This window comes from Vigna angularis, chromosome 7, assembly GCF_016808095.1.
Source record: "Vigna angularis cultivar LongXiaoDou No.4 chromosome 7, ASM1680809v1, whole genome shotgun sequence".
In the NCBI taxonomy this organism is placed as follows: Eukaryota; Viridiplantae; Streptophyta; class Magnoliopsida; order Fabales; family Fabaceae; genus Vigna; species Vigna angularis.
Genome location: NC_068976.1, coordinates 27,796,981 through 27,822,474, shown reverse-complemented (window position 1 = coordinate 27,822,474; position 25,494 = coordinate 27,796,981). Strand labels below are relative to the sequence as shown.

The 25,494-nt window shown below is 36.0% G+C and overlaps 2 protein-coding genes and 1 long non-coding RNA gene across 6 annotated transcripts; all 3 read right to left on the bottom strand.

Annotated features, from left to right (window-relative positions):
- Nucleotides 1-204: 204 nt before the first annotated feature.
- LOC108337251 (pathogenesis-related genes transcriptional activator PTI6) lies at nucleotides 205-3,045 on the bottom strand. Its single transcript, XM_017573734.2, has one exon. It carries the CDS (start codon nucleotides 2,066-2,068, stop codon nucleotides 1,226-1,228), a length of 843 nt encoding a protein of 280 aa, XP_017429223.1. The 5' UTR covers nucleotides 2,069-3,045; the 3' UTR covers nucleotides 205-1,225.
- Nucleotides 3,046-15,521: 12,476 nt separating this feature from the next.
- Nucleotides 15,522-18,687, bottom strand: LOC108338573 (uncharacterized). 2 transcript variants are annotated; one of them, XR_008250483.1, is made up of 3 exons: nucleotides 18,292-18,687; nucleotides 16,849-17,921; nucleotides 15,522-15,766 (listed from the first exon to the last, which is right to left on the bottom strand). It is a non-coding gene; the product is annotated as an uncharacterized LOC108338573 (long non-coding RNA). The 2 variants fall into 2 exon arrangements; XR_001833048.2 differs by lacking the exon at nucleotides 16,849-17,921.
- A 199-nt stretch (nucleotides 18,688-18,886) lies between these two features.
- Nucleotides 18,887-23,684, bottom strand: LOC108338293 (probable inactive receptor kinase At5g58300). Of its 3 annotated transcripts, XM_052880570.1 has the most exons (4): nucleotides 23,124-23,684; nucleotides 21,979-22,457; nucleotides 20,068-21,410; nucleotides 18,887-19,835 (listed from the first exon to the last, which is right to left on the bottom strand). In XM_052880570.1, exons 3-4 carry the CDS (start codon nucleotides 21,395-21,397, stop codon nucleotides 19,204-19,206), a joined length of 1,962 nt encoding a protein of 653 aa, XP_052736530.1. In that variant the 5' UTR covers nucleotides 21,398-21,410; nucleotides 21,979-22,457; nucleotides 23,124-23,684; the 3' UTR covers nucleotides 18,887-19,203. The 3 variants fall into 3 exon arrangements, with proteins under 3 accessions (XP_052736530.1, XP_017430571.1, XP_017430572.1); XM_017575082.2 differs by lacking the exon at nucleotides 21,979-22,457; XM_017575083.2 differs by lacking the exon at nucleotides 23,124-23,684 and having other exon boundaries at nucleotides 21,979-22,639.
- Nucleotides 23,685-25,494: the final 1,810 nt, after the last annotated feature.

Below are 25,494 nucleotides of genomic sequence, written 5' to 3'. Positions count from 1 at the left end.
TATACATATATTTTAAGGGGTAAATAGAAAAGCAAAAAATATTTTTATATAATGGTATAAATAATTGACTTTTTTTTCCTCGAATGATTTGAAGAAACGTATTGCAAGGTGTATAAGATAAACTGTGATAAGAAGTGAGTAACAATAAATTTTGAAAAAACACCACGCTTGTGCTTCAAAATTTTGGTGGATAGTGAAAGCATATTTTGTTGGGTAACTATAACAAAACCATTCCCATTTCAGCAATGCAAATACTAATTATAGAAAAGGTTCTTCGTACAACATAATAACCATACAATTTGGAGAATTTTAAGGATTAAAAAACATGTAAGACTCGTGGTATAAAACATTCTTTTGTTCTATGGTATAATGAATGATTCATGTTTCTGAATTCGCTATTAGATGAGAATATTATATGATTATCCTACAAATTGTATTAACCCTTTAAAAACATGTACCAGACACGAAGTTCGAATAGTTGTTCAGGACTTTTTTTTTCTCTTTTCAAGTCAATTATTTTCAGAATATGCATTTTAATATTTATTCTTTAGCTAGGTAAATCAAAGTCGTGTACTTCATAAATCACACAAGAGTCCCACTTGCAAGAATCTTATTATAAAGCATTTTATTTAAACAACACTAATAATAAGAGATTGATGTGATTTTTGTGCTGTCCAAAAGAGCCATCAGCTACTAATTTCGTCAAAGCATGCAAATAAATAACTCATAAAGCACCATATCAATTAAACCAAACAAAGAAATAATAAATAAATTAAAAATATCTTATGGTGGAAATAGAATGATTCAAATATGAACATTGATGGCTGGGATTCAGCAGCCAAATTTTATCAATGTGTCCCTTTTGCACTAACCCATCATTCTATATAGATAATATCAAAATCTCTTTAAATAATTATCAAAATTTATATACCAATTACAATATAATCCTTGCTTGGCTGATCTGCTTCTCAATCACTGCTTTTGACACTTAATTTTTTTTTAACTTTTCATGATAATTACAAATTAAATTCTGCCAAATACGACATAAAGAATCGCCGTTTCAGGTGGTAGTAGAATGGGACTACAACTCTACACTCTTCCAAAGATCCAATGAGTACGACAAAATTTCAAACTCCAACACCGAGAGGGGCACATTAGGAATTTCAACTTCCACACTGCATCAATGGGCAAACACCGCACAATTACCAAACTGTCCCTGAGATTTTTAGTAAGGCCACTTCATGAACTCGTCGAGATCGAATTCATCGAACGCCTCTTCCTCCTCCTTATATGGATGACACGTAAGCGAGACGTCAACGTCCGCCAGACTTAACGGCGCGTCGATGTGGAACCCGAGCGCGTCCACGTCGCCGTAATGGTAACTGTCGAACGGCGTCGAGTCGCAGTCGTAGGTCAAAACGGACGTCGGCGAGGCCACCAAGTCGGAGTACGACGCGCCGCCGTCGGTGCTGAGGCTGTCGATGGCGGCGAAAGGAGACTCCACCGGGGGCGGCCTTGTGAGGGGGAAATTGGTGACGGCGTTGGGACCCTTGAGTTTGACGGCGGCTTTGTCGTACTCTGTGGCGGCTTCCTCCGCCGTGTCGAAGGTTCCGAGCCAGAGGCGTTTCCGGCGGGTCGGGTCGCGGATCTCGGCGGCCCATCGCCCCCACGGCCGCTGACGGACGCCGCGGAACTTGCTGCGGCGGCGGGCCGCTTCGGAGGGTGGTGGAGGTTTTTTGGGCCTTCTGCACTTTGAGACTTGTTCGGAGGAACAAGAGGAAGCAGAAGCTAAACCAGAAGAATACGAACAAGAAGAAAGGGAGTTGTCCGGGAGAGGAAGGTGCATGCTGATTTGGGTAATTTCTCTCTTCACTTTCCTCGTTGTTGGATTGTTTTGTCGTTGTTCGTCGTCGGAGTCAGAATCAGTGGCGTCGTGGTCGGTGATTATGATCCGAAGGAGCCTCCTTTGGGTTTTGGTCTTGGTTTTGCATGGTGGGTTATCATCAAAATTGGAATTTGGAGTGGCGGGGTTGATGGGGTGGAGGTTCAGTGTTGAGTGTACGGACATGTCTAAAGGATTGAGAGAGAGATGGAAGAAAGTGAAGAATTGAAGGGTGAGGAGTGTGTTTTTGTGTCAAGGTTGTTTATTTTTGAGTGAGTGTGAGAGTAAGAGGTGGAAGAGGGAAAGTTGTGGTGTGGTGGTGGAGTGCATGAAGGGTGGGTTTAAAGGGCGAAAGAATTTAGAGGGTATGGGGGAAAAGTGGACAAGTAGATGTATATGCTGGGGGAATTGAGACGTTTGAAAACTTTTGGTGTTGGTGATGCAGAAAGAAACCGAGATGTTTATGGGTAACAACTAACAAACTTTTGCTTTTCTTCTGGAGATATATTCCAAGAGAGAGAGAGAGAAGAGAATATGGCCAACCTTGGATACGCTTCAAATGAAATCTCACTCCGCTTTTGGTGGAAGGATCTAACACACACACACACACGGGGTAAGCGTGAGTGAGTGAGTGAGTGAAGAAGATAGTGAAAAAGAAGGTTCAAGAATTGAAGGGCGAACCTTGAAGGCTTGGTGGAGATGAGAGGGGAGGTTTTGGCGGGAAGGGAGAGGAAAGATGTGTTTAGGGTAACCGGAGCGAAGAGAGAGTGGAAGGATGGAGAAAACGGAGAAGAAAACGAGATGAAAGGGTATAGGGTAAAGGGTATTTATAGTGCACGGGGTAGTAGTGTTTGTGGAAGGGTTAGGGTGTGAAAAACATTTTTCTCGTGAGAGTGGGGTTTTGTATTGAAGAGGGAAATTGAGTTGGAGTCATTGGAGTGAGGTAAGGAGTGTGAGTGTGTGAGTGGAGGGTGGTGACCTGCGAGTGTGTGTGTGTGAATGTGTCCTTGTCGGGGAGTAGAAAATCATAAGTTCCATGTTCCAGCTGCCAGTGATGACGTGTCACAACCCATGTTTCCCTTCCTTCTATGATGTCCGTTTCCTCAACTATAATCCCACTCTTACTCTTATACAACATCAAAATCCCACTAACATATTCCTACTCCCACTCCCCCAATTAACCCTTTCAGCTTTTTTACTCTTCAAAATTCATCATCATCTCCTTTTAAACCCTACCTAATTTTTAATTTTGTTCTTTTACTTCCAGCGGGCCTTATGTGCACAAGGGCGTGCTTCCTGATGGGGCATGTGTGATGCTGCCTCATGTGAACTTTATCTGTGACTTTTCAACCTTTTTCACCACCCCAATATACGGTTTCATATACAGTGAAGGGGTTAGAGAAAGAGGGTCTAACCAAAACTCTCCCAACTTTACACGTTGGTCAAGCTTAGCTCCCTCGCACCACGCCAAACGCAATTAACGAGCCCCGACTTGGAAACTTTTTCCCAAGCGTTGAATTTGGTGTCAATCTCTGTGCCTTCCTTGTTTTTGCCAACGCGGTCCAATCACCCACGACCGTCATCCAACTAAAACACCAAAGGTCGAACCTCTTCACTAACATAAACTAACATACACAGATGATTGTGTTTCTTAAAAATCTCGACAAGAGTTTAATCATGCAATGCAATTGATTAAGTTAAATCCATAAATCAATTATGTGTTGTTTTGACCGTATTTCTTCTGTTTCACCTCTCCAAACAATGTTTGATGAAAAGTTATTATGATTTAGCAAGGACAGTATTCGGCTGGGTTAGTCCAACTCATGATGAGGCTGTAACATAGTCTTTTCAGTACAAACTTCTGCAGCATTTGTCTGGGCAGAGGTTTCAGGACACTGCCCCGCTGTAAGCATTAGTTATCTGCAACAAAAAGGTCGAAATATCATCGTGCACGGATTGTATTTCACCAACCAAACCGAATTTGTGTGGTGCCCGAAAAACTTTCTTTTTCCTATTTTTTACCTCAAACCGCAATACACTTACCGCAATTGGATTTCCAACTAGGAATCTGCTATTGGAGAAGCTCTTACTGTTTAAATGATTTCGTTGAAAACCATCCATTCACACTAAAATAATGCAAATTCATACCTGGAGAAAATTACAAAGAAGAAAAAGAATTACATGTATTATATGTGATAAAAAGAAATGTAAGAAAGTGATAAGAGTCAGTTGGTTGAATTAATTATGGTGATTTTAAATTCCTTACAGATGACATGGTATGTGTACTTTTCAAAGTATAAAAGGAACAAACAAGGATTTGCATGATTACGGTTAATCGAGGCTTTACGTACTTTAAACAGATCACTAAATATGCTATTAGCCATTTGAATGTACAGAGCTAAAATATAGGCATGAAGATACTCAACAAAACTTACGTAACAAAGCTTTATTTTTCTTTTACCAACTTTGTAATTCAAACAAGTGGAAAAAAATTGGTCGTTTTCATTAATAGTCACTTTATTTTATGTCTGACATACTGAAAAAATATGCTTTGATAGCATAAACTAAAATAAAACAAAACACAAAGCTGGGAAGACCATGACACACCCATGTCTCCCCTCGCTCTATCTGACAACCTCTGCGTTGTTCGAAGGGCAAACCAAACGATTCTCAATCGTCAGATACGTGTGTCTTGCTGCCTCTTCTTCTTCCTTTCTTAATTCCAACTATCATAATCAGACATGGACCCTTCTTTTAAGATCAATTGTCGCTTTTAAATGGCGTTTTATGGAGAAATTATTTGCTCAAATTTCAAAGCCAGAGCTTATTATCGATTATATGTTTACGAATATATACTGTAAAAACAATGATACATCTTATTAAATATTTCAATCTGTTAAAAAAAGCAAGAGTTCAACAAATTTTTAATATATTAGATATCTTCGTTTACCATCCACCTATTCTAAATTTCTTATGGGTGTGGTATGAAAAAGTTCAATTTTAAACCGTGAACATAACAATGAAGTTAGTTCAATTATAGTCAATTTTAATGACTATAATTTCCTTGAGTTGGACCAGTAACTAACAGTTCAACCAGTTAAAATTTTTAGTCAGATCAGAACGACTCTGCATGCTTTATTAAAATTGCTATTAAAAGACAAACTGAATTAACTAAAAAACCTGCATTATCTTGAATGAAAACAGAGTTAATCTGTTTCTTAGTTTAGTTCTTAAAATCAGCCTACTTTTAAAAACCAACTATTTTGACGGAATTGAATCAGTCTGCTAAAAAACAGGCTTCAAAATGAGATGGGTACCAAGAAAAATTCAAAATTGTTTTAAGAGTTCGATATTTTGTTTGAACTGTCAATTCGATTATTAGAGCGTATTTAGAGTTCAGTTGCAACAACCAAAACCCATTTTAATTTTTGGTTTCTACTAAATATCGGGTCAACATGTTTAGCTTTTTTTAAGGATTTAGTTAAATGCAAAACTTAGATCAAACATAAACTAGCTTGAGATAATTACTTTTTTTTTAACTTCATTCCGAAACAAAAATTCAAACCCCACTTAATTTAGATATGAGATAAGATTTAACCGCTGTGTTTGATAGAAATAAGGAAGAATAATTAAAAAGGTTTATTTAGGGTTTGTTTGGCTTGAAGAAGAAGCAAAGGTGCTAGATAGTTAAACACGTGTGGTGTTACCCTTCTTGGAGAGCAAAAACATTTGACAATAAGAGTGACCCCACAATTTGCTTGTCAACCAAGTCAAGAGTCTTTTTGATTACTTTTTTTGCTAACTTTTCTTCTAAGTCTTTCAAATTTGTATTAACCACTCACTTAAATTGTAGCAACTTCTTATGACCTCATCGCAAACGTGTCACACTCTGCTATGCATTTTCCATGCACCACAAATTTTAAATCACAGGTCAACCTGACCCTTCAACTGTATTCAGATATATGCCTAATTTCACTGCATGATTTGGCAAAGGGAACACCGGAAATTAATCATGATTCAACCATTTTTTTAATAGGAATGACATGAATTAGTAAAGTGGGAAGAATACAAGTGAAAGGCTTCTTCCTCTGCAGCATCACATCACAGCAACATGAAGTGAAAAACAAAAATCTCTATAGCCTTAGCCCCTTATAATTGAACATATCCATACCATGCCTTTCGTTTTCCGAGTATGAAGCGCACAATAAACACGCACCAAGTGATTCAACTTTCCTTTTGTTTATACCAAAGGACAAATATATTCCAAATTATTGTCACAAGTTTGAGGTTGGACCGTCTCCATCAAAATAATGTTCAAACACAGACCTTACTAAATATCAATACCTTCTTGTCTGCGACATCCACTTCCACCATAACATACTAATATCTAACCAAGATTTTAGTTAATTTAATCAGTTCTTCTCTGCCCCTAATGCATAAAACTCTATGCTGTATATTGACTATATGCTCACATCATAATTTCATTTTTCTTTTGAAAATTATGCCTAACTTGTAATGATTGTATTACTGTTACTTGTTTGGAATATCAACTCAACCAGCCGAAAAGTTTGCATAACTCTACATTCTCCTGTCCCCAGAAATTGGTAATAATAAGAGAAAGTATTCAAATTCGTTTGAAAATATTTTGTTCTTTTACATAAATAATGACTTTGCTGCTTCATTTTAACAGCTAACACACCGCTATAATCATCATCCCATGGCATGATTTTGTCTTGTGAATGTGTGAAATTTCAGGTACAAGTAGATCATTGTTGTTGGGATCCTTCAAAAAAATTAAACCATTTGACTAAAGGGCCTGACAATAGTGGAATTAGTTTCCAAATAATCAAAATTTCTTCACTATATAATCAGAAGTTTCAAGTAAACAAACAGTTCAGAAGTTGAAAACTTTGATCGGACAATCATACATACATACACAATTTTGAAGTTATGGAATAGAAAATCTCTCATGCATGTCCTAATAGACAGTTTTTACACATCAAATATATAACCTCTGTTCATTTACTAATAAGCTACCATTTCTCAACCCTCGGTCCCAATAGCACTATTAGCTTGGGAATTTTTACTTTTAGCTGTAGCCAGCAATTACTCAACACAACTTGTACTATATTCCAATACTCACACATGCAGTAATTTAGCTTATTACAGACAAAATATGACACGGTGATTCAGAAAATTGGTCTGGCTTCTATCAGAAAGTTGAATACAACTGCAATCTTTATGTAAAACTAATAAATATGAAAATGAACAAGCAAAGTAAAATCAAACCTTGGTAATGGTTAGTGTTGGGCTCCATCGTTCCTTGAGAATGTGCCATTGCTGTTGATGCTTGGTTGGAACAACTTAGTCTAAAGGACAACCTGCACTTTTTAAGATTGTTAGTGTCATCACATCAAAATAGGCTATGTTTGGCTCAGTTTAGCTCACTTCAAAGATCAAGTATATAAAGCAGAAGCTGTTTGATTATATTTGCTGTGTTTAGCTTGAAAAAGATAAATCCAGAGAGATCAGGAATCAAACAAGGCGTGAAAGAGGAAAGAGAGGGAATTGTTAGGACTCTGGTCTGAACTTCAGAACACCTCAAATCCTAGTCAATACAACGCGATTATACCCCTAAGTTTACCTCTCCAAGTTCCAATTTTCTTTTCTGCTTTTATGTTTCATACAAATTAGATAGAAGACTAGAGTGAAAATTTCTTTTCCAGATAAAATAGTATACATTCAAGTCAAATTTTTTTACAGAAGTTTATTTTAAAGGAAAGATCTTTCCTATCATTATCCAATCTACAGTGCCTGTTGATTCAGGGACAATTGTACAGTGCTACTACAATACTGAAACCAATCAATAATAAGAAAAATGTTTTTTTTTACCACTCGACAACTAAATCCAAACCATATTTTTTTTTGAAGTGGTTTGTATTTGTGTGAACCAAACGGGTTTTAGGTTCAAAAATGGGCTTTTATTTCCTGCATTCCCATAATTTCTATCTGCTTACTATAATTCTTTAAAACGTTATATCTATTTTTTAAAAGATTTATATTTGTTTTTTTTTCAAAGTTTTGAAACTAAATTCTATAAAATTTTAGTTAAAAAACGAATTTAAATTTTGTGTCAAAATTTAGAGATTTCAAACATATTTGATTCTTTTTAAATGATATTTTATCCTTTGTGAAAGTAACTTCCAGAATACTTGTTCTATCAATCTTTAGAAACGAGCATTCCAAAATTTTCAGAACATGATTTTTAAGACAATTTTTACAAAAGGATTTTTTTCCAAAATTTCCAAAACAAGTGTCGGATTAAAGATTGAGTGCGTGCTAACATTATTAAAATTGATGTATACTGCTCAAAGTTTGCGTCTACTCTTTTTTATTCATGCTTTGTGTATTCCAACTTCAGTTTTAAACGTAATCCTGCTAAGCAAAGACAACGACAACGGCATTCAAACCTACTATTTAGTTATCATTAGTCTTGTTCAAACTTACATATGTCGAAGATATGAGATTATAATTATCAATATTCAAAATGGGTTTATAATATTAAATTAGAGATAAATTTATCAATTAGATAGAATAAGAGCCTAATCGTATTTTGTAAACTATTATGTTATCATTTTTAGATTTGGATTAAATCAGTTATAAATATATAATCTCACGAACAAAATGTTAATTCGTTAACTTAAGGAAATATATTGAAAATATTAGCTAAGAAATAAAGTGAAATTATAATATATTAATAGAAATCCCTACTATAAGAGCCTGAAAATGTAAGGCTATTGGATCCTGCAGCCTGGCCCAAGAAGCTAAGGACACTAGGACCTTAGAAGAGGCATCATTTTCCAGCTCTGAGTTCTTCATCCAATTATTCTTTCTCTCTCTAAACTCAGCTCCATTTCTTCTTCTTGCTCTGACTTCTCTCTACTTTTCCACCACTTAGGTAGTGTGCTTTCGTTCACGGAGTTGAGAGCTTCCCATTCATCCAATTAAAATTCTGCTTTGGACGGGTAAGTTATCTTTCTTCCTCCCTTTCCTTTGAACCTAGGGCATGCAATTTTCTAGTTGCATGAAATCAATGGATTTTCTCTCTAGATTCTCTACCTATTCTAACTCTAAGAGATGTCTATGTACCCAATTTGACATTTTGTAGATCCTGTTGAACTTGCTTCTGTGCAAGAGTACTGTTTTGGGATTTCTTCTAAAGAGTGTTGTGCTTGTAACCACTAAGGTAAGGGGAGCTAATTATTTTTGTATGAATTTATTTTATAAAAATATATGCATATGAATGTTGAACTGGTGTGCTCTTGTGAAACTGTTTTATGACTTTTATTGTATTAGGTGTTATAACTGAAACTGTGAAATTGTGCATGTTGTGATGTGATGAATTTAATCTGTTTTGAATGAGTTTGTTGGCTGAAATTGATCTTGTTGGAAGGTCTAGAGTAAGGGTTCTGTAATAGCATGTACATGGGTATTAAATAGATATACAGGTACTGTTTGAGGTTGCTGTGAAAGAAAGTGAAAATATTAAAATTAGGCATTTCAGATTTAGAGCATAAGAGAACATGGTACATAATTTAAATAAATTAATTGTTAATTGTTGAGAGTCTTTCTTTGTTGGTAGGATAGAGGAACCTTAAAAACCTGAGTTGGCACATTCCTGATCATAGAGCAGCCCTGGCCTGGTCCAGTCAGTTGTGACTAGTCATATGTGCTGACGTCGAAGGTGAGTTTGATACGTTTAGACATTTGGATCCTCTCCGGTGACCAATTGGGGTAAAGAAAGATCTATACTAGGATGAAAATAAAATAAAACAAGTTGATTGTAGATGCATAAAGTTATCATGTGTTAATTTCTAGTCAATTATAATTTTAGGAAATCAGTCACTGTGTGTTTGAAATTTAAAGTAAGGATCCATATATAAAAATATATATTTATAACGTTCCGTATTATATATATATATATAATAATAATAATAATATAATGTAAATATATATATTTATAAGATAAAATACGTAATATATATATATATATATATATATATATATATATATATATATATATATATATATATATATATATATTAGTTTAATGATGCGTTGGTATTTCCAAACAATAACTCCAATATCCATTTTGCACTTTATGATTTACAGGGTGGACAATTAGTTATGATTAATTTAGAATCCAGAGTAACCTTGATTGCAGCAAAACAGGTGCCTAAAAAGAGAGTTTGATATGCTTCTAATATAATATAAATATGTATATTTACAAGATACTGTATGTATCATATATATATATATATATATATATATATATATATATAAAATAAAGTAAGGATAGTTGTTTCTTATATTGAAACGTGAGTGTTAATCAATAATTATATTACTTGTAGGTATGTATAAATTAAATGCATTTTATGAGCTGTTATGGGTTAGTTGGAGCTGTTTGGTTCTTGGTATTGAGTAACTTAGATTTAATTGTGGAGATGTTATTTTTATAATTTGTGTATATGTTGATTGTGGTAGAAAGTATATGATTACAAAGTGATGAAAGTATGATCCAAGTTGTAAATCAAGTTTCATCTGTGTAGGATCTCTTGGTGAGATCCTTAGTGTTTTGGAATGAAAGTATGAGCTCAGTCTTGGGGGTCATTCTGAAACTCCAATGGCTAATCATACTCAAGTAGAGGGATTAATCCATGTGGTGAGGAGTAGCAGGAGGTCTTGGTCTTGGGGGCTTCCAATATGCCTCAAGGTCCGGAACAGGCTAACCTCGTGAGTGTGGCAGGGTGGGGAACCCAAGTTTCTTAAGTCACCACGAGTGCAGGACCTGCCATAGCTCGACTATCATTCTAAACTCCGGACGAGTCAAGTCTAGAAGATAACATGCTAGGATGTATGCCTTAAGCTGCTTTGATTTAAGTTAACTCTTGTATGTTATGTGCTTGATATGATGCATGCTTTTATATAATTAGCTTACCCTTGCTTGTTTGTGTGCTTGTTGTATGTGTTTTCTTTTGTAATGATCATCCACTTGGATGTGAGCAGAGGAAGATGAGGTTTCTTTGGAGGCAACATTGGAGAGAAATGAAGATGATGTTACATTTTAGACTCACTAGGAATTCTTAGTTCCCTTATGTCATTTTGAAGAACCTTATTATGTTTTAAGTTTCAAATTCTGGATTTATTTTGGAATACTCTAGTTCTTAAAGTTTTAATTGCTTAGTAAATTCTGGAAGACTGTAATCCTATAATACTTTAAGTACATCTCTTAACTGTTTTCTAATATTATAAATTGATGATGTCTTTGCATATATATCTGCTATATATTTGGGATGTCACACCTACCTTATAAATTGATCTGGAAAGATTAAAATAAATATAAACTCACTTAAATTAAACATATACATCAAGTAATTTCATAATTGAATAAATAAAATGAATTTTCTATAAAAAAAGTTATGAAAAAAATATTCTTATATAATAAAGTTTGGATTGAATATGGCAATGAAAATGTACTAATGAAAAGATTTTATTAAATCAGAGAAGTGAATCTTATTTTCATTTTTGTGTTGTTCAGCCAGGGTGAAATTGGGAGAGTGGTGCATACGTTTATTTGAAATGCGAAAAGGGTTTTGGTTACCCCATTTGAAACCACAATCATGTTCGATTTTCAGTGATCTCTTTCCTCTATCTCCTTCTCGTACGCAAGCCTCTTGTTCGTCCCTCACCTTCACTCAGTCATCTCGTCCCTGCTCTTGTCCCTCCGACTGCGTGTAGCCTGATGAACCATACCATTGTTTCACTGCGTAGAATGACATCTTCCAGTCCCGTGGTTGCATCAGGCCACCATTTTGTGGTTAGTGCTATTAGCATTTTGGAAAGGAAGTTTATTTTGTTTGCTTTTTATTTTTTCACATTTTTGTTGTGTTTGTTGTCCAAGTTATTTTTGGTTCGTATATTGTTATTCAGTAGGTCGGGTTGTCGTTATCTATCTTGTCTAGGTTTTTCTTTGTTATGTTGTGGTTCATTAACTCAGGTTGCTATTTTTAATAGAATTGACGTTGTGTTCTGATTCTTTATCTTTTGTTTCGTAGTCTTTATCTGTGAAGCAGGGGATTTTATTTACAACTGTACCAGTAGGGACCGGGCAGCGAACAGACTGGACGTCCGCATAACGATGATTATCCAATCACGCGACCTTGTTGTTCGTCACCAGGAGGGCCGAGCAACAATAGACCGGACGTCCGTAAGTTCATGATTATCCAATCACGCGACCTTGCTACTTGTCACCAGGAGGGTCGTGCAGCGATAGACCGGACGTCCGTAAGTCCATCATTATCCAATCACGCGACCTTGCCGCTCGTCATCAGGAAGGTCGGGCAGCGATAGACCGGACGTCCGTAAGTCCATGATTATCCAATTACGCGACCTTGCCGCTCGCCATCCGAATAAACAGCAAGTTATATGAAGCCGGCCGGCCTTAAGCAAAAAGATGGGAATTCCGTTGATGATCCGACTACCCGCCACGCCCGAAGAGCTAGGCTCCCGGACGGTCTCCTCCTGAAATGACGACGACACCGAACTCGGAGAAGCACCGCGCTCACCATCGCCCCTCGCCAAACTCCCCCCGACTCCGCCCGACGACTCAGAAGAAGAATCAATATGGACAACAGCCATTTATTACCTGAGGGAAAAAGAATATCGAGCTTGAAGAAAAACGAAGAAAGTGAAAATGATAACACCACATCTCCCTATTTATAGAAAATTTTCTGTAACCGTCAAACACATCTGCGCCGTCGAAGGCCAGCACGATCAACGCTCCAGATGCGAGGTCGCTTCAACTTCCGCCACTGCAGACACGACACGTGTATTTCCCGCCCAAATCCAAATTCGAAAAGCCGAGATCTCAAAGCCCATGGGATCCAGCCCAATACCAGTCCACTGACCCTCGCTACCCCACAATCAGGGTAAGCACCGCGCTCAAAGCCCTACTTACACTGCGTATACTAGGGCTTGGGGGGCTTGTGTACCAGTAGGGACCGGGCAGCGAACAGACCGGACGTCCGCATAACCATGATTATCCAATCACGCGACCTTGCTGCTCGTCACCAGGAGGGCCGGACAGCGATAGACCGGACGTTCGTAAGTCCATGATTATCCAATCACGCGACCTTGCTGCTCGTCACCAGGAGGGCCGAACAGCGATAGACCGGACGTCCGTAAGTCCATGATTATCCAATCACGCGACCTTGTCGCTCGTCATCAGGAGGGTCGGACAGCGATAGACCGGACGTCCGTAAGTCCATGATTATCCAATTACGCGACCTTGTCGCTCGCCATCCGGTTGAACACCAACTCATATGAAGTCGGCCGGCCATATCGCTAATTAACCAGATTGCCTATATGGGCCGGCCGATCGTAGGACCAAACTTCAGGAGACCGGCCGACCACATCGCTAATTAACCAGGTTAGGATTAAGATTAAGGTAAGTAGTTGTTAAAAGCTATTGGGCTAAATTTGGGTCGTGATTAACTTTTCACTGATCCCAAGCCCATAGCAAAAACTATAAATACAGATCCAGGGTGAGTGGTAGATACGTTGCATTTACTGCACATTTATTACTGTTCTATTGAAAACACCATTGCTCTCAAACTGACTTTGGCATTGGAGAATCTTTGACAAGTCTTCACCCGCACGCAGAGGAGTGAAGCGAAGAGTAAGGAGCAAGACCGGACGGCCAAGAAGCAAGAATAGGAGGACGTGAAGGTATTAGACGACTCAGCCCCCACAACCGAAACAATAACATATATCAATAAGTGTACTCTTCTATTAGTATTTCACTGATTAATATGATTCCACTTGAAGAAGAAGAATAGGAGAAGATGAGAATTAATTTTTCAGAGCGAATAAAATTGGGGAAGAATACAGCATAGAGAAAACAGGGAGGAGATTCCTACCAGACTCATGCCACTCTTACCCAACGAAATCCTTTAATAAAACATTCTTCCTCCGTGATCTTATGTGTTTCCACGCGTCCCTTCTTGAAGGTTCTTCTTTCACGTGTCCTCTCCTTGCAACTGCCTTTTCGCGCATCATTCACTTCACTTATAACAATACCATTTCCTTTAGCAGTAACCTTGTCTTTAAGGTTTAAGACAATCCATGACATTATCTCATGCTTCCATTACCAACTACATTAATTGGAATAGATGTGTGAAGGAATATGAGGTTGTCAGTGACCTCTTCTGTACACATCTTGATGCAATCAAATTATTAAATGCATCTAATATTCTTTTGTTGATGGATTCAACTTACAAAACAAATAAATATCGACTATCATTGCTAGAGATTGTTGGTGTGACATCTACTAAGTTAACTTATTCAGCGACATTTGCATTCTTATTAGTGAATGACAAAATAATTTCACTTGGGCTCTTGAAAGACTAAGATGTTTATTTCTTACATTTGAGGGCGATCTGTTGGAATTTAAGAGTATTAGAGACAATTTTCATATTCATGAAGAGTTACAACCAATGAAGAGTTACAATTATTCATGAAGAGTTGCAATTATTCATGAAGAGTTACAATTATTATGAAGAGTTACAACCATTCATGAAAAGTTACAATCAATTATGAAGAAATGTAACAAATCAGAATCTCGTATCTCTTGGATTTGAAAGATGTCTGATCAACATCTATATAAATGGATCTTGTGCTCTATTGAAACATAGATTTTTCTCTACATTCGGTCATTCACTTAACACACAAATCAATTTGTGAGAATTTTATTCTTGTTTGACGTTAATACTAAGAGTGAGTATTATCGTTGTATTTCTTCTTTGTAATTCAAAAGCGGATTTCGTGATCCCCTTCACTCTTATAAGGGACAAAATATTGCTTTTAGGAAAGTGTGTATTCACGCCTAGAAGATTATATCAAGTCTACAATTGTTGTTCATCTTGTTTCCCTAAGTTCATGAAAAATTGTTCCAACACGATCCTCAAGTCATAGTCAATGATAGAGACTTGTATTTGATGAATTCCATCAACAATGCGTTTCCTGACTCATATAAGTTGGTATATCGCTTTAATATTCTCAAAAATGTCAAACCGAAGTGCAAAATGTTAGTTGATTATGTCGAAGCATGAGATATGGTAATGAAAACATGAGAGTACGTCATGGATTGTGAAAATCAATCTATGTTTATGACTATGTCAATCGTCTTAAATACAATTATCGTTCATGACCTTTATGCGATTCACAACATCATTTCTTGCAACATAAGAAAATTAAGACGTCATTCGAAAAAAATTTCAATCTTATGAGTGAAGCTTATAAAGGAATAAGATACAGAAAACTTGTTAGAAAAGTATGCATGTATGCTTTGGGACTCATTGTTAAAGAATTACAACGAGTATAACATATAGAACTGGATAGTACACGATGTTGATGCATATTGAGACAGACTACGATGTCCCTTGTGCATATGAATTAGCACGTTATGACCCTGATGTGATTCCTATGGTTGAATTTCATGTCATGTGGACAAGATTGAGTATTTTAAATATTGTATCAAATGAATCTCATCCATAGTTATCCATTCAATGTGAGGTTCAGATGATCGAAGAATGGTTGAAAGGTAAGGTGACAGTCAAACAAAAGTTACTTGACATTGTTTGTCGTGCAATGACATTTATGATACTTCCATTGCATAAAGTGAAGACAAATGGTGTACAAAAGAGTAAGGTTCAAAGGACAGAAAGATATACAAAGTGTGATTAGTCATATTTTGAGCATGTAGACACATTCCACTCAACAATTGAATCTTCGTCAGCGAAATTTCTTTGCAACATAGGCCAAAACCTGCAACGAAGGAAAGTCCCCATGATAGAGCATTTTCAATATTGTTGATATCATGACTAATGGTCATTGTAGCTATAAATGCATGAATACGTCATTGGAGTTAGGGAAAGATTCATGACCTCTTGTCCTCAATGATCATAATAGAGAACTTAGTCAGTGGCATGATGAATATGCAACACTAGTGAGAGGCTATAACCGACTAGAAGAGCTAAGGAGATCTTTACTAGTTGACTCACACTCATTTGATAATATTATTAAAAAAATCAACAATTAAAAAACACAACTAAAACATTAGTTAAAAAAATATTAAATTACTCAAAACAATTTTTTGAATTCAAATCAAATTAATTAATATAATTATGTAATTATAAAATACTAACATATTATTACAAATAAAAAACTTTAAATTCTAAAATATTAAAAAAATATTAAATAATTACAAACAAAAAACTTTAATCCAAAATAAATTTAATTAATTAAAATATTTATATAATTATAAAATCCTAATATTTAATTAAAATAATAACAAAATATCTTAAAATTAAAAAAAATTAAAAAACTACAAAACAAATAAAACATTAAATAATTCAAAACAACAAAATTTAATAACAATATAATTAATTAATTAAAATAATTATATATATCAAATACTAAAATTTATTAACAATAAAACAAATTCTAATGATTTAAAATTTAAATAAATATAAATTCTATTTAAAATAAAATTAAATCATTAAAAAAATTTAATTTAATTTAAAAAAGCATAATCAAATTTTGAAAATCGATTTTGTCTTCATCATATATGGAAATTTGATTCTATTTTCATGAGATTTCGAAATCTGATGAAGGAAGAATTGATTTTCTAAATCTGATGAAAGTAGATTCGTATTTCCAAATCCGAGGAGATCAATGTTTTCTATCATCCAAAACTCCTTTCTAACCTATTCCCTCACACTCATTTGTTTCAAACACAGTTTTTAACCATACAATTCTAATTTTATACATGCAATCTAATTCTACATGTAGAAACATACAATGAATCAACAAAAAAAATTGAACTTTGAAGGGAAATAAACACCAACCTTCAACAAAAAAATACATCAAGGAAGAGAAAGGAAGGAATGCACCGAATAAAAAAGCAACTATGAAAAGGAAGGAAGTCGAATATGTAAGAAGAAGTGAAGGAGGTGGAAGGAATGGAGAAGGAAGGAAAAGAAGGGTTGAGGGTCGCGAGAGATAGTTGAACGTGAAAGTGCGAGGGAGAAAGATGTTTTAGGTTTAGAAAGATTTAGGAGTGTAGGGTGAAACCCTTGTAGCTACAGGGTGAAACGTCCTTCTTTAAAAGGGAGGTATTTTATTTCCATTAATAACTTGTTGAAATTTAGTTGTAGGATTTGTTTGTCAAGTTTTGTTTGTTATTGCAAATTTCTTGGGAATGGGCTATAAGTGATGAAGAGAAATCAAATTACATAGTTTGTGGTGCCCTCAATGTTGATGATCACGGCGTTGGCAAAGAAGGAGAGGATGATTTTTTCGTGAGTAAATTGAAGAAGAATTAAAGGCGCATATCTGACATTACAAAAGAGATGAGAAAGGTGTGGAACCTGCTGACAAAACTAAATGTTAACTACATTGTCACTAACTATATCTGAGTTTAACTTTTAAATAGTTGTGGGACCACCAATGAGCACGTTCTCAAGGAGAGTTTGAATGGCATACAAATGACATGTTACTGGTCGAAGGAGTGCAGGTGGTCAATTTTTTTTGGCCCAACACTAACTAAGCACACCAGCTGACAATTGTAAGTAAAAGCTACATTGTAGGTTCCAACCAGAGATGTAAAGCTTACAAAAGTCTTCTAAACTAACAGGTTTAGGCGGATTCATAAGGAAATTGAATATCGTATTAACGTCAACATTTTACGTATCAAACAACTTCCTAGACTCGCTAACTATGTCTACCTTACCTAAATCAATCTTGTCTCTAACTACCCTCAACCCTAATCCTACACAGACAGCTAACAAATTAAAACCAACATCAGATCTAATTAAAAACCCACCCCTCCATTTCATCCATTTACTGCATAACTCACTTAAAACATTTCTATTTATCTTCACAGACTCATTCAACTGTGTGAACCATCCAAATGGTGTACCTGCAATTAACGATTTTTGTTCAAATGATAACTTCTTATTCAAACGACTGGTACGGCACGAATGCCTCAAAACCATCAATGAACATGTAAGATTAGGTAACCCTTTCCTAAGGAAAAACAAAAACATACATACCTTACTGGAATTACTGCAATCACCACATTCACGAAAACATACACCAACAACCTCCACTCAAGGTATTCACAAAAACCTTCTTAATAATTACTTCACACACAACAGAGGGATTTCAAAATGCCCCAAATTAAACCCTAAACCCAATCATTCACAAAATTTCTATGCCACAAACACTTTATTCAAATCAAGAAACCCTAAACCACAAACACGAAAACTAAAAAAAAAGAAGTTTCTTACCAGGACGTGCTATATCAGCCAGGCAGTGACGGATGGGACAAGACAATGAAACAAAACTGTGTCGTGCGGAATGACAGAGCACCTTGCTTGGGAGATGAATGCTAGGGTTCGTCAACCTACACGAGCGAGGCACGACAAAGAAAGAGGATAATGGAAGAGACCTTCTTAAGAGAAGACAAGGGAAGCAGAGGTGTCACCTGAGTGGTCACCTTAGTGAAAGGAGATGAGGGAGGGACGACAACGGGGACGAGAGGACTGCGACAAAAAACCCTTTTAGCGAGAAGGTGAGGGAAGAACGAGAGGTTTCCGTGCGAGAGAAGGAGATAAAGGAAAGAGATGACTGGAAGTCGAAGTGGGTTTTGATTTCAAATGAACCCACGCGTACCACTCTCTCAATTCCACCGTGGCTGAACAATACAAAAATGAAAATAATAAAGAAATTGATACCTAGGATGACACGTCACTGTGTCAAAATGGGATTATCATTTTCCTTCGAAATTTATGTAAAAAATTAATATTAAATTTATCCATATATATCATATGCCTTTTGAAGCATATATTAACACATCACCGCACTGTAATCGAAAGATCAATAGACATAAAAGAAAGTATCAATTATTTATCATATCATTGACTAACCATGCCATGATTTGGTGATACAGAAATACACATTGCTAACAGTAGAACAAATGGGAGAGATTGTTCTTGAATGAAGATCATCAATTGAATCACAACGTTAATACACAAGAATCCAATAAAGTAAACCTTCCTAGAAAACAGAACAACTGAAGTAATTCCATTTGTGAGAACCGTTTCATGCACTCTTATATATACCTCTGAATGTTGCTTCCTGAAAGAAACAATTTCAAGAAAACAATTTGCTTGGAACACAAGAAAGAAAGGCCGAGCTAATTATGGAGTCTGAGCAGTTGATTCCTCCTTGGATCTATTTTCTTCCGAAGATGGCCGGTTTTCGGAGTCGGATTGCCGGATTTCTTCAATCATTCTCACTACTTCCTCCATGGTGGGCCTCATATCTGGAACCTTTGCCACACAGGCCATGGCAATTTGCAACATTTGCACCATTTCTTCTTCAATGTTTTGGTACCTCATTAGCTCAACATCAAAAACCTCAGCTGTCCACTCCTCCCTAACAACAGATTGCACCCACCTTGGGAGATCGACCACATCGTCACGTCCTGGAGACTGTTGCGGGGCTTTTCCGGTCAGCATTTCCAGAAGGAGAACACCAAAACTGTAGACATCTGACTTGTGAGAGTGCTTACGCGTTTCAATCACCTCAGGGGCGCGATAGCCTGCAGCTCTAGAAGGAGTTGCAGGAACATTCATTAGTGGGGTCAGGCCAAAGTCAGAGATGCAGCCATCGTTATCTTGGTTGAGGAGGACATTTGAAGATTTCACATTTCCGTGAGTGAATTTTGGACCGCCAACTGAATGTACGTGAGCAATTCCTCTGGCAATTCCAACAGATATTTTTATTCGGGAGTTCCAATCTAATGGAGTTCTTCCACTTGCTCTGTTACCTGTCACCGAATTCAGATCCAATTTAACTCATGTACATATACCATAAGAAGTTGAATAACATCCACAGGTATAGAAAATGAGATTATCCAAAAGACATTCAAATATCATGAAGTTCAACACTATGTATACGTAAAATTCATGTGTAATATGTATAAACTCAAATACATAATAAAGGAAAACTAAAACAAGTTTAGAAGTTTTAACTGAAACAAGAGAAACAGAAATGCATACCATGCAAGAGGGTTGATAGATTGCCATTTGGGATGTAGTCATAAACCAAAAGCTTCTCATCCTTGGAATAATAGTAAGCTCGAAGTGGCACAACATTTGGGTGCTGTCCAACTCTTCTCACAATCTCCATCTGCTGTTCAAATTCCCTTTTGCCAACCACGACTTCCTTCAACCTTTTCACTACAACTGTTGTTGACTCTTCTAATATAGCCTTATATGCAGTACCATAACTACCCTTTCCAAGAACTTCAGCCGAAGCTCTCAGCAAATCCTCTAGATCAAAATTATAAGAACTGCCTTCAAAGAAAACCAACTTGTTCTTCTCAGGTTCTTGCACCCCACTTCCAAACTCTTCTTTTGGTTTGTCAGTTCTCCCACCACTAGGACCCTTGCCTTTAGTAGGTCTGGGGCTTCCACCATCCTTTTTCTTTAAACAGCAAAGAACAATGATGAGAGCTACTAAAAGTAATAGCACACCCCCACCAACTGCAATTGCAATGATAGCTGCCTTACTCAATTTACTTTTGTGTCTTGAAGGAGTTGGTGGGGCAGGAGTTAATGATGGAGGAGATGCAGGGGGGGCTACAGAGCATGGCCTTAGAGGTAATCCACATAGAGAGTTACCCTCAAAGGAAGAATTGGGGAAAGTCTGAAGAGCAGCAGGGATAGAGCCATTCAAATGGTTGTAGCTTAAATTCAAGTGCCTGAGCTTTGTGACATTGAGATTTGGTATCTCACCAGATAGGGAGTTGTTCTGGAGGTTCAACCTAGTTAGTTGTGTTAAGTTTTGCAATGTCTTTGGAATAGCACCGGTGAAGGAATTATATGACAAATCAAGTACATTGAGGTGGGTGGACAGTGAAGTAGGTATGTTACCAGAAAGGTTATTATGCTGAAGGTAAAGATATTGTAGAGAAGGAAGAGAAGAAATATCAGGAGGAAGACTTCCACTGAGTAGGTTGGCACGGAGGCTGAGATTTCTGAGTGATTCAATCTTGCCAAGTGTATTGGCCGGAATGGTGCCGACAAGTCCAATTCCAGGAAGCCGGAGAGAAACAACACGGGTGCCATTTGGATTGCAAGTGACACCTACCCAAGATGTACAAATTGAAGTAGCTGAATTCCACTTTAGGTCACGGCGATGGGGGACAGAAGCAGCAAAATCAAGAAGGGCTTGCTTATCAGAATTTAAGTCAGCAAAAACCATAGGACAGAGAATAAGAACCATGAAAAGGAAAGGATGCACTCGAGGGAAGTAGAACTTCATGGCAAGTTTTTTGGTGATAAGGTATAAGATATTGATACATGAATTTGAAGCAATATCTGCCATCCTTCATATTTTCCTGGTTTAGCACCATGACCACAAATCATAGTTAGAATACAATAGCATAAAGAAGCAAGCACTATCAATTATAATGACACAGATAGTTCTAGTTAACTAAAAGGCACATCTGAATCAACCAATAAATATTAAGGTAGTTGCAAGCCCTGAATAAGATCTTGCAATCTCTTTTTTCTTGTTGTAAGATTTCCATTACCATCAGGGATCTAATGGAGGAATAAACCTTTTGAGCTTACAAAAAATACTTAATATCAGAAACATACTTAATATTTTAAAAATGCCTAATGCAGCTTCAACTTTGCAGAGTAACAATCACAAACAACTGAACAACAGTAACCTAATGAAAACATGCCTCTTGGAGCAGGGTATATACATCAGTCACAATCCTTGCCTAGCGTAACTAGGAATAAGTGACAAAAATGAAAATAAAAAAGAACTATTACATGATGTTGAACGAAAGCAATAGCATCATTTTCAGTTTTCAACAGTGGATATTAAAAGATATCGAATGACAACTATACCCACTAGGAGAATATTCAAGTTACAGTTGAAACAAGCAATGCTCATACCTAAAGCATAGCTGCAAATCAACGACAAAGAGAAATGAGCAGTGAAGAAGATGACTACAAAATTGAATATGTTAAGACAGCTTGGTCAGGAAGGAAAAGGAAAATGTTTGGTCTATGAAATAACAAATTCCTCCTTAATTAGTATAAAGTCATTAATCAACTGGCTGGAACATTAACCATTTTTGAGAGACAGAAGCTTTTCAACAAAAGGTCCCATTAGAAAGCCAAGTAGATGAACCCCAAAAGAAAAAGAATCCCAGGATTTTAGCTGAAGAGGAATATGAAAGAACTCAAGAACAACATTTACTGTCAAATTAAGTTGTTGGAGTAGGTAATATAGCTTTCTTGTGACTTTATAGCTCGAACTAACATTTCTGCAGTTAATTCTCAGAACAGATTTTCTTGCCAACCAGAAAGAAACAATGTAAGCTTCCTTCCTGCCTTTTTTTTCCTGCACGGAAGAGGAACTACCCGAATTTCTACATTGAATACAGATGGACGAATTATTAACCCAAATTTTGTTCACATACCATATTTAATGTATTGGGAAGGAAATTAAAAGACCACTGACAGTCAAAGTTGTTCAACAACTAAGCTTTCATCAAAACAACAACTAAAAACAAAAACATCTAACACAAAATAAAAACAAAATCCCAAGAGTTCCCACCATTAAGAAGTAACACCCGCACATCAACAAAAAAAACACCAAGCACTGGCACCAGAAAGAAACCTCAAAACTCCCTTTGAAGCACATCCTTCGGAACCCAACCCACAATGTGCAACCCATTTGATAGTTTGAAGCCCATTAGTGGGTATTCATGAAAACCACTGAACCAAAACATCCCAGATCTGCAAACTAGCACTGAACCAAAACACCCCAAGAGTTTCCCTCATTAAGAAGTCACACCCCACGTGAAGAAGAAAAACACCAAGCACTAGCACCAGAAATAAACCCCAAAACTCCCTGTCAAGTACATCCTTGGAAACCCAACCCACAATGTGGAACCCGTTTGATAGTTCGAAGCCCATAAGTGGGCACCCATGAAAACCACTAAACCAAAACACCCCAGATCTGCAAACTAAGTTACTAGCACAAGTTAGCACGCAGGGACAAAGAAAGGGGTGATTTTTCAATGAGTAATCACCTGAAGGAAAGCAAAGAGGAAGAAGCACAAGGATTCATGGAACAGCTCAGAGCTTAAACCACAGGGCGGGATGACGCATTCACACTGAAGAAGCTGAGCTAGTTGCAGACTTGTACTGTGCTTCAGATTCTGAAGTAAGTAACAAATAATAGAGAATTTCAATCAGCGTAGCTCTCAATTGGGGCATGAAAGCTCAACACCACAGAGAATTTGCATGAAAATGGAAGGCGTTGAGGTTGAGGCTACTATAGGAGCTAGAAGAAGAAGTGAAGACGCATGGTTCATTAGGGAGTTCAAAATTAAAGTAAGAAAAGCTCAAGATTCAGGAAAGTGAGCCCTTTTACTTTAATTATTTATGTCAAAGTTGAAGATAATTATAAATAAAAAGCAAAGAGGAAACAAAAAGGTCGCAAAGGATTAAAGAATGGTTTGGCCAGCAGAGCAATGCATAACACACAGTGACCACTCTTCTTGCTTCTTGACTAAACCAGAGAGAGAAAGAGAGTGAAAAGTCAGAGAACAATGCACACAAAGCACTAAGACTATGAAACTGTGTGATAACTCCTTAAACGGCCAAGATCAAAAGTACTCTCAGAAAATAGCAATTGCACTTGAGAGAGGGGAAAGAAAGTAATTTTATGTTTTTCACCCAATCCCTATCATTCTTTACCTTTTTTTAGAATAATTAAATTGTATAATTAGAGAGAGGGAGAGAGATAATAAAGAAAAATAGTGAATTAAATGTAATGTATAAAATACTGTTTTACTATGACAAAAATATGGATGCAATTTGAAATAAATAAAAATAAGAGAAAAATTGAAAGAGGGCTTTTCTCTAATTAGGAATTAGAGAAGTTAGGAAGAGTTCAACTTTGCTTTCTTTTTGTAATTTTTGTAATTGATTCTCTCCTTTCCATCTTAAGAAATTAGGTCTCTTTATTGGAAAATTTTTATACCTCACATCACATGCATGGACTGCCATCACATTTAATGGAATCATCCATTTACTTCTACCTGCATCTCATCTTCATTAACAGATTTCATTTTTGTACTTGTTTGTTACATTATCTTCTCATTTTCCATTTTTTTCTTTAACAGAAATTTTGCTTTTTATTTTATATGAAACAATTATCTCTTATATCTAAGGATGGTAATTTTACCCGCGGACACAGGTATCCGCGGTTAAAATTTGCGGCGGATAGTAACTATCCGCGGATAACGGGTAGCGGATATTTTAATATCCGTTTCTAAACGGGTCGGGTACGGGTAGTATACTATCCGTTTCGCGGGTACCCGTTATTCGCAAAAAATTAAAAAAAATAATTTATATATTTTTTAATTAAATTTAATTAAAAATAAAATAAAATTATATTTTATTAGTTTAAATTTAATTAAAATTAAAATTAAATTTATATTTAATTCAATTTATATTATATATATATTGTATTTTTATTTAAATTTTATTTTTAAAATGTATTAAATATTTTTTTTTGCGGGTACCCGCGGGTTTTAAATCCGAGTACCCGACAGATAACGGATACGATTTTATCCGGCAGGTCGGGTTGCAGGTAAGCACTACCCGTACCTGATCCGACCTTTTGTCATCCCTACTTATATCCAGTTAACACAGTATTTATGGTGCATATTCATTGTAAAGTAAGAGTGATACTTTCGTAGAGAAACAATAAAACGAACTAGTATAACTTTATAATGATAATACAAAAAGAAAATTGCATTTCAATGCTAAATATTGTCCATTTTAAAACGAACTAGTATTTATGCTCTTTTTTATTTATTTTTTCTGGAATATCAATTCATTTCAATGCTAAATATTGTCCATTTTAAAATTAAAAGAGTTATATAACAGTTACAAAAAGTAAATAAATGATTGAAACATTAAATTTACATCAATATACCATTTTTATCTTTGAAAAATTATGAAATTAGAAAATAAGCTCACTCATGTGATGCGTTGTGAAAAATGAATTGGATGAAATAGTTTTGTATAAGATTTGTGATGTAGTAATTGTAGTATAAAACCGTTGAGATTAGACTATGTTGCATCTAATATTAGTCAAAGTATTTGAATTAGTTATTGGAATATTCAAAGAAAAGAAGCACGTGGTATTTATTTCTTCATTTATTTGTGGCAGTGATGAAATTGATAAAACAAGAGAGTCAAATAGAGTCTCTCCACTGAAATTTAATATGCTCATTATTTCAAGAAAATCAACCAAATATAATGGAAAAGACTTAAATGCTTTAAAATTTTGTTTAGTTTGTAGTTTGCCTTTACTCCTAGTGGACGAAGTTTTTTTTTTCCTTTCTTTTTTTTAATTTCTTTAAGTGAGTATATAAGTTTTTAATATAT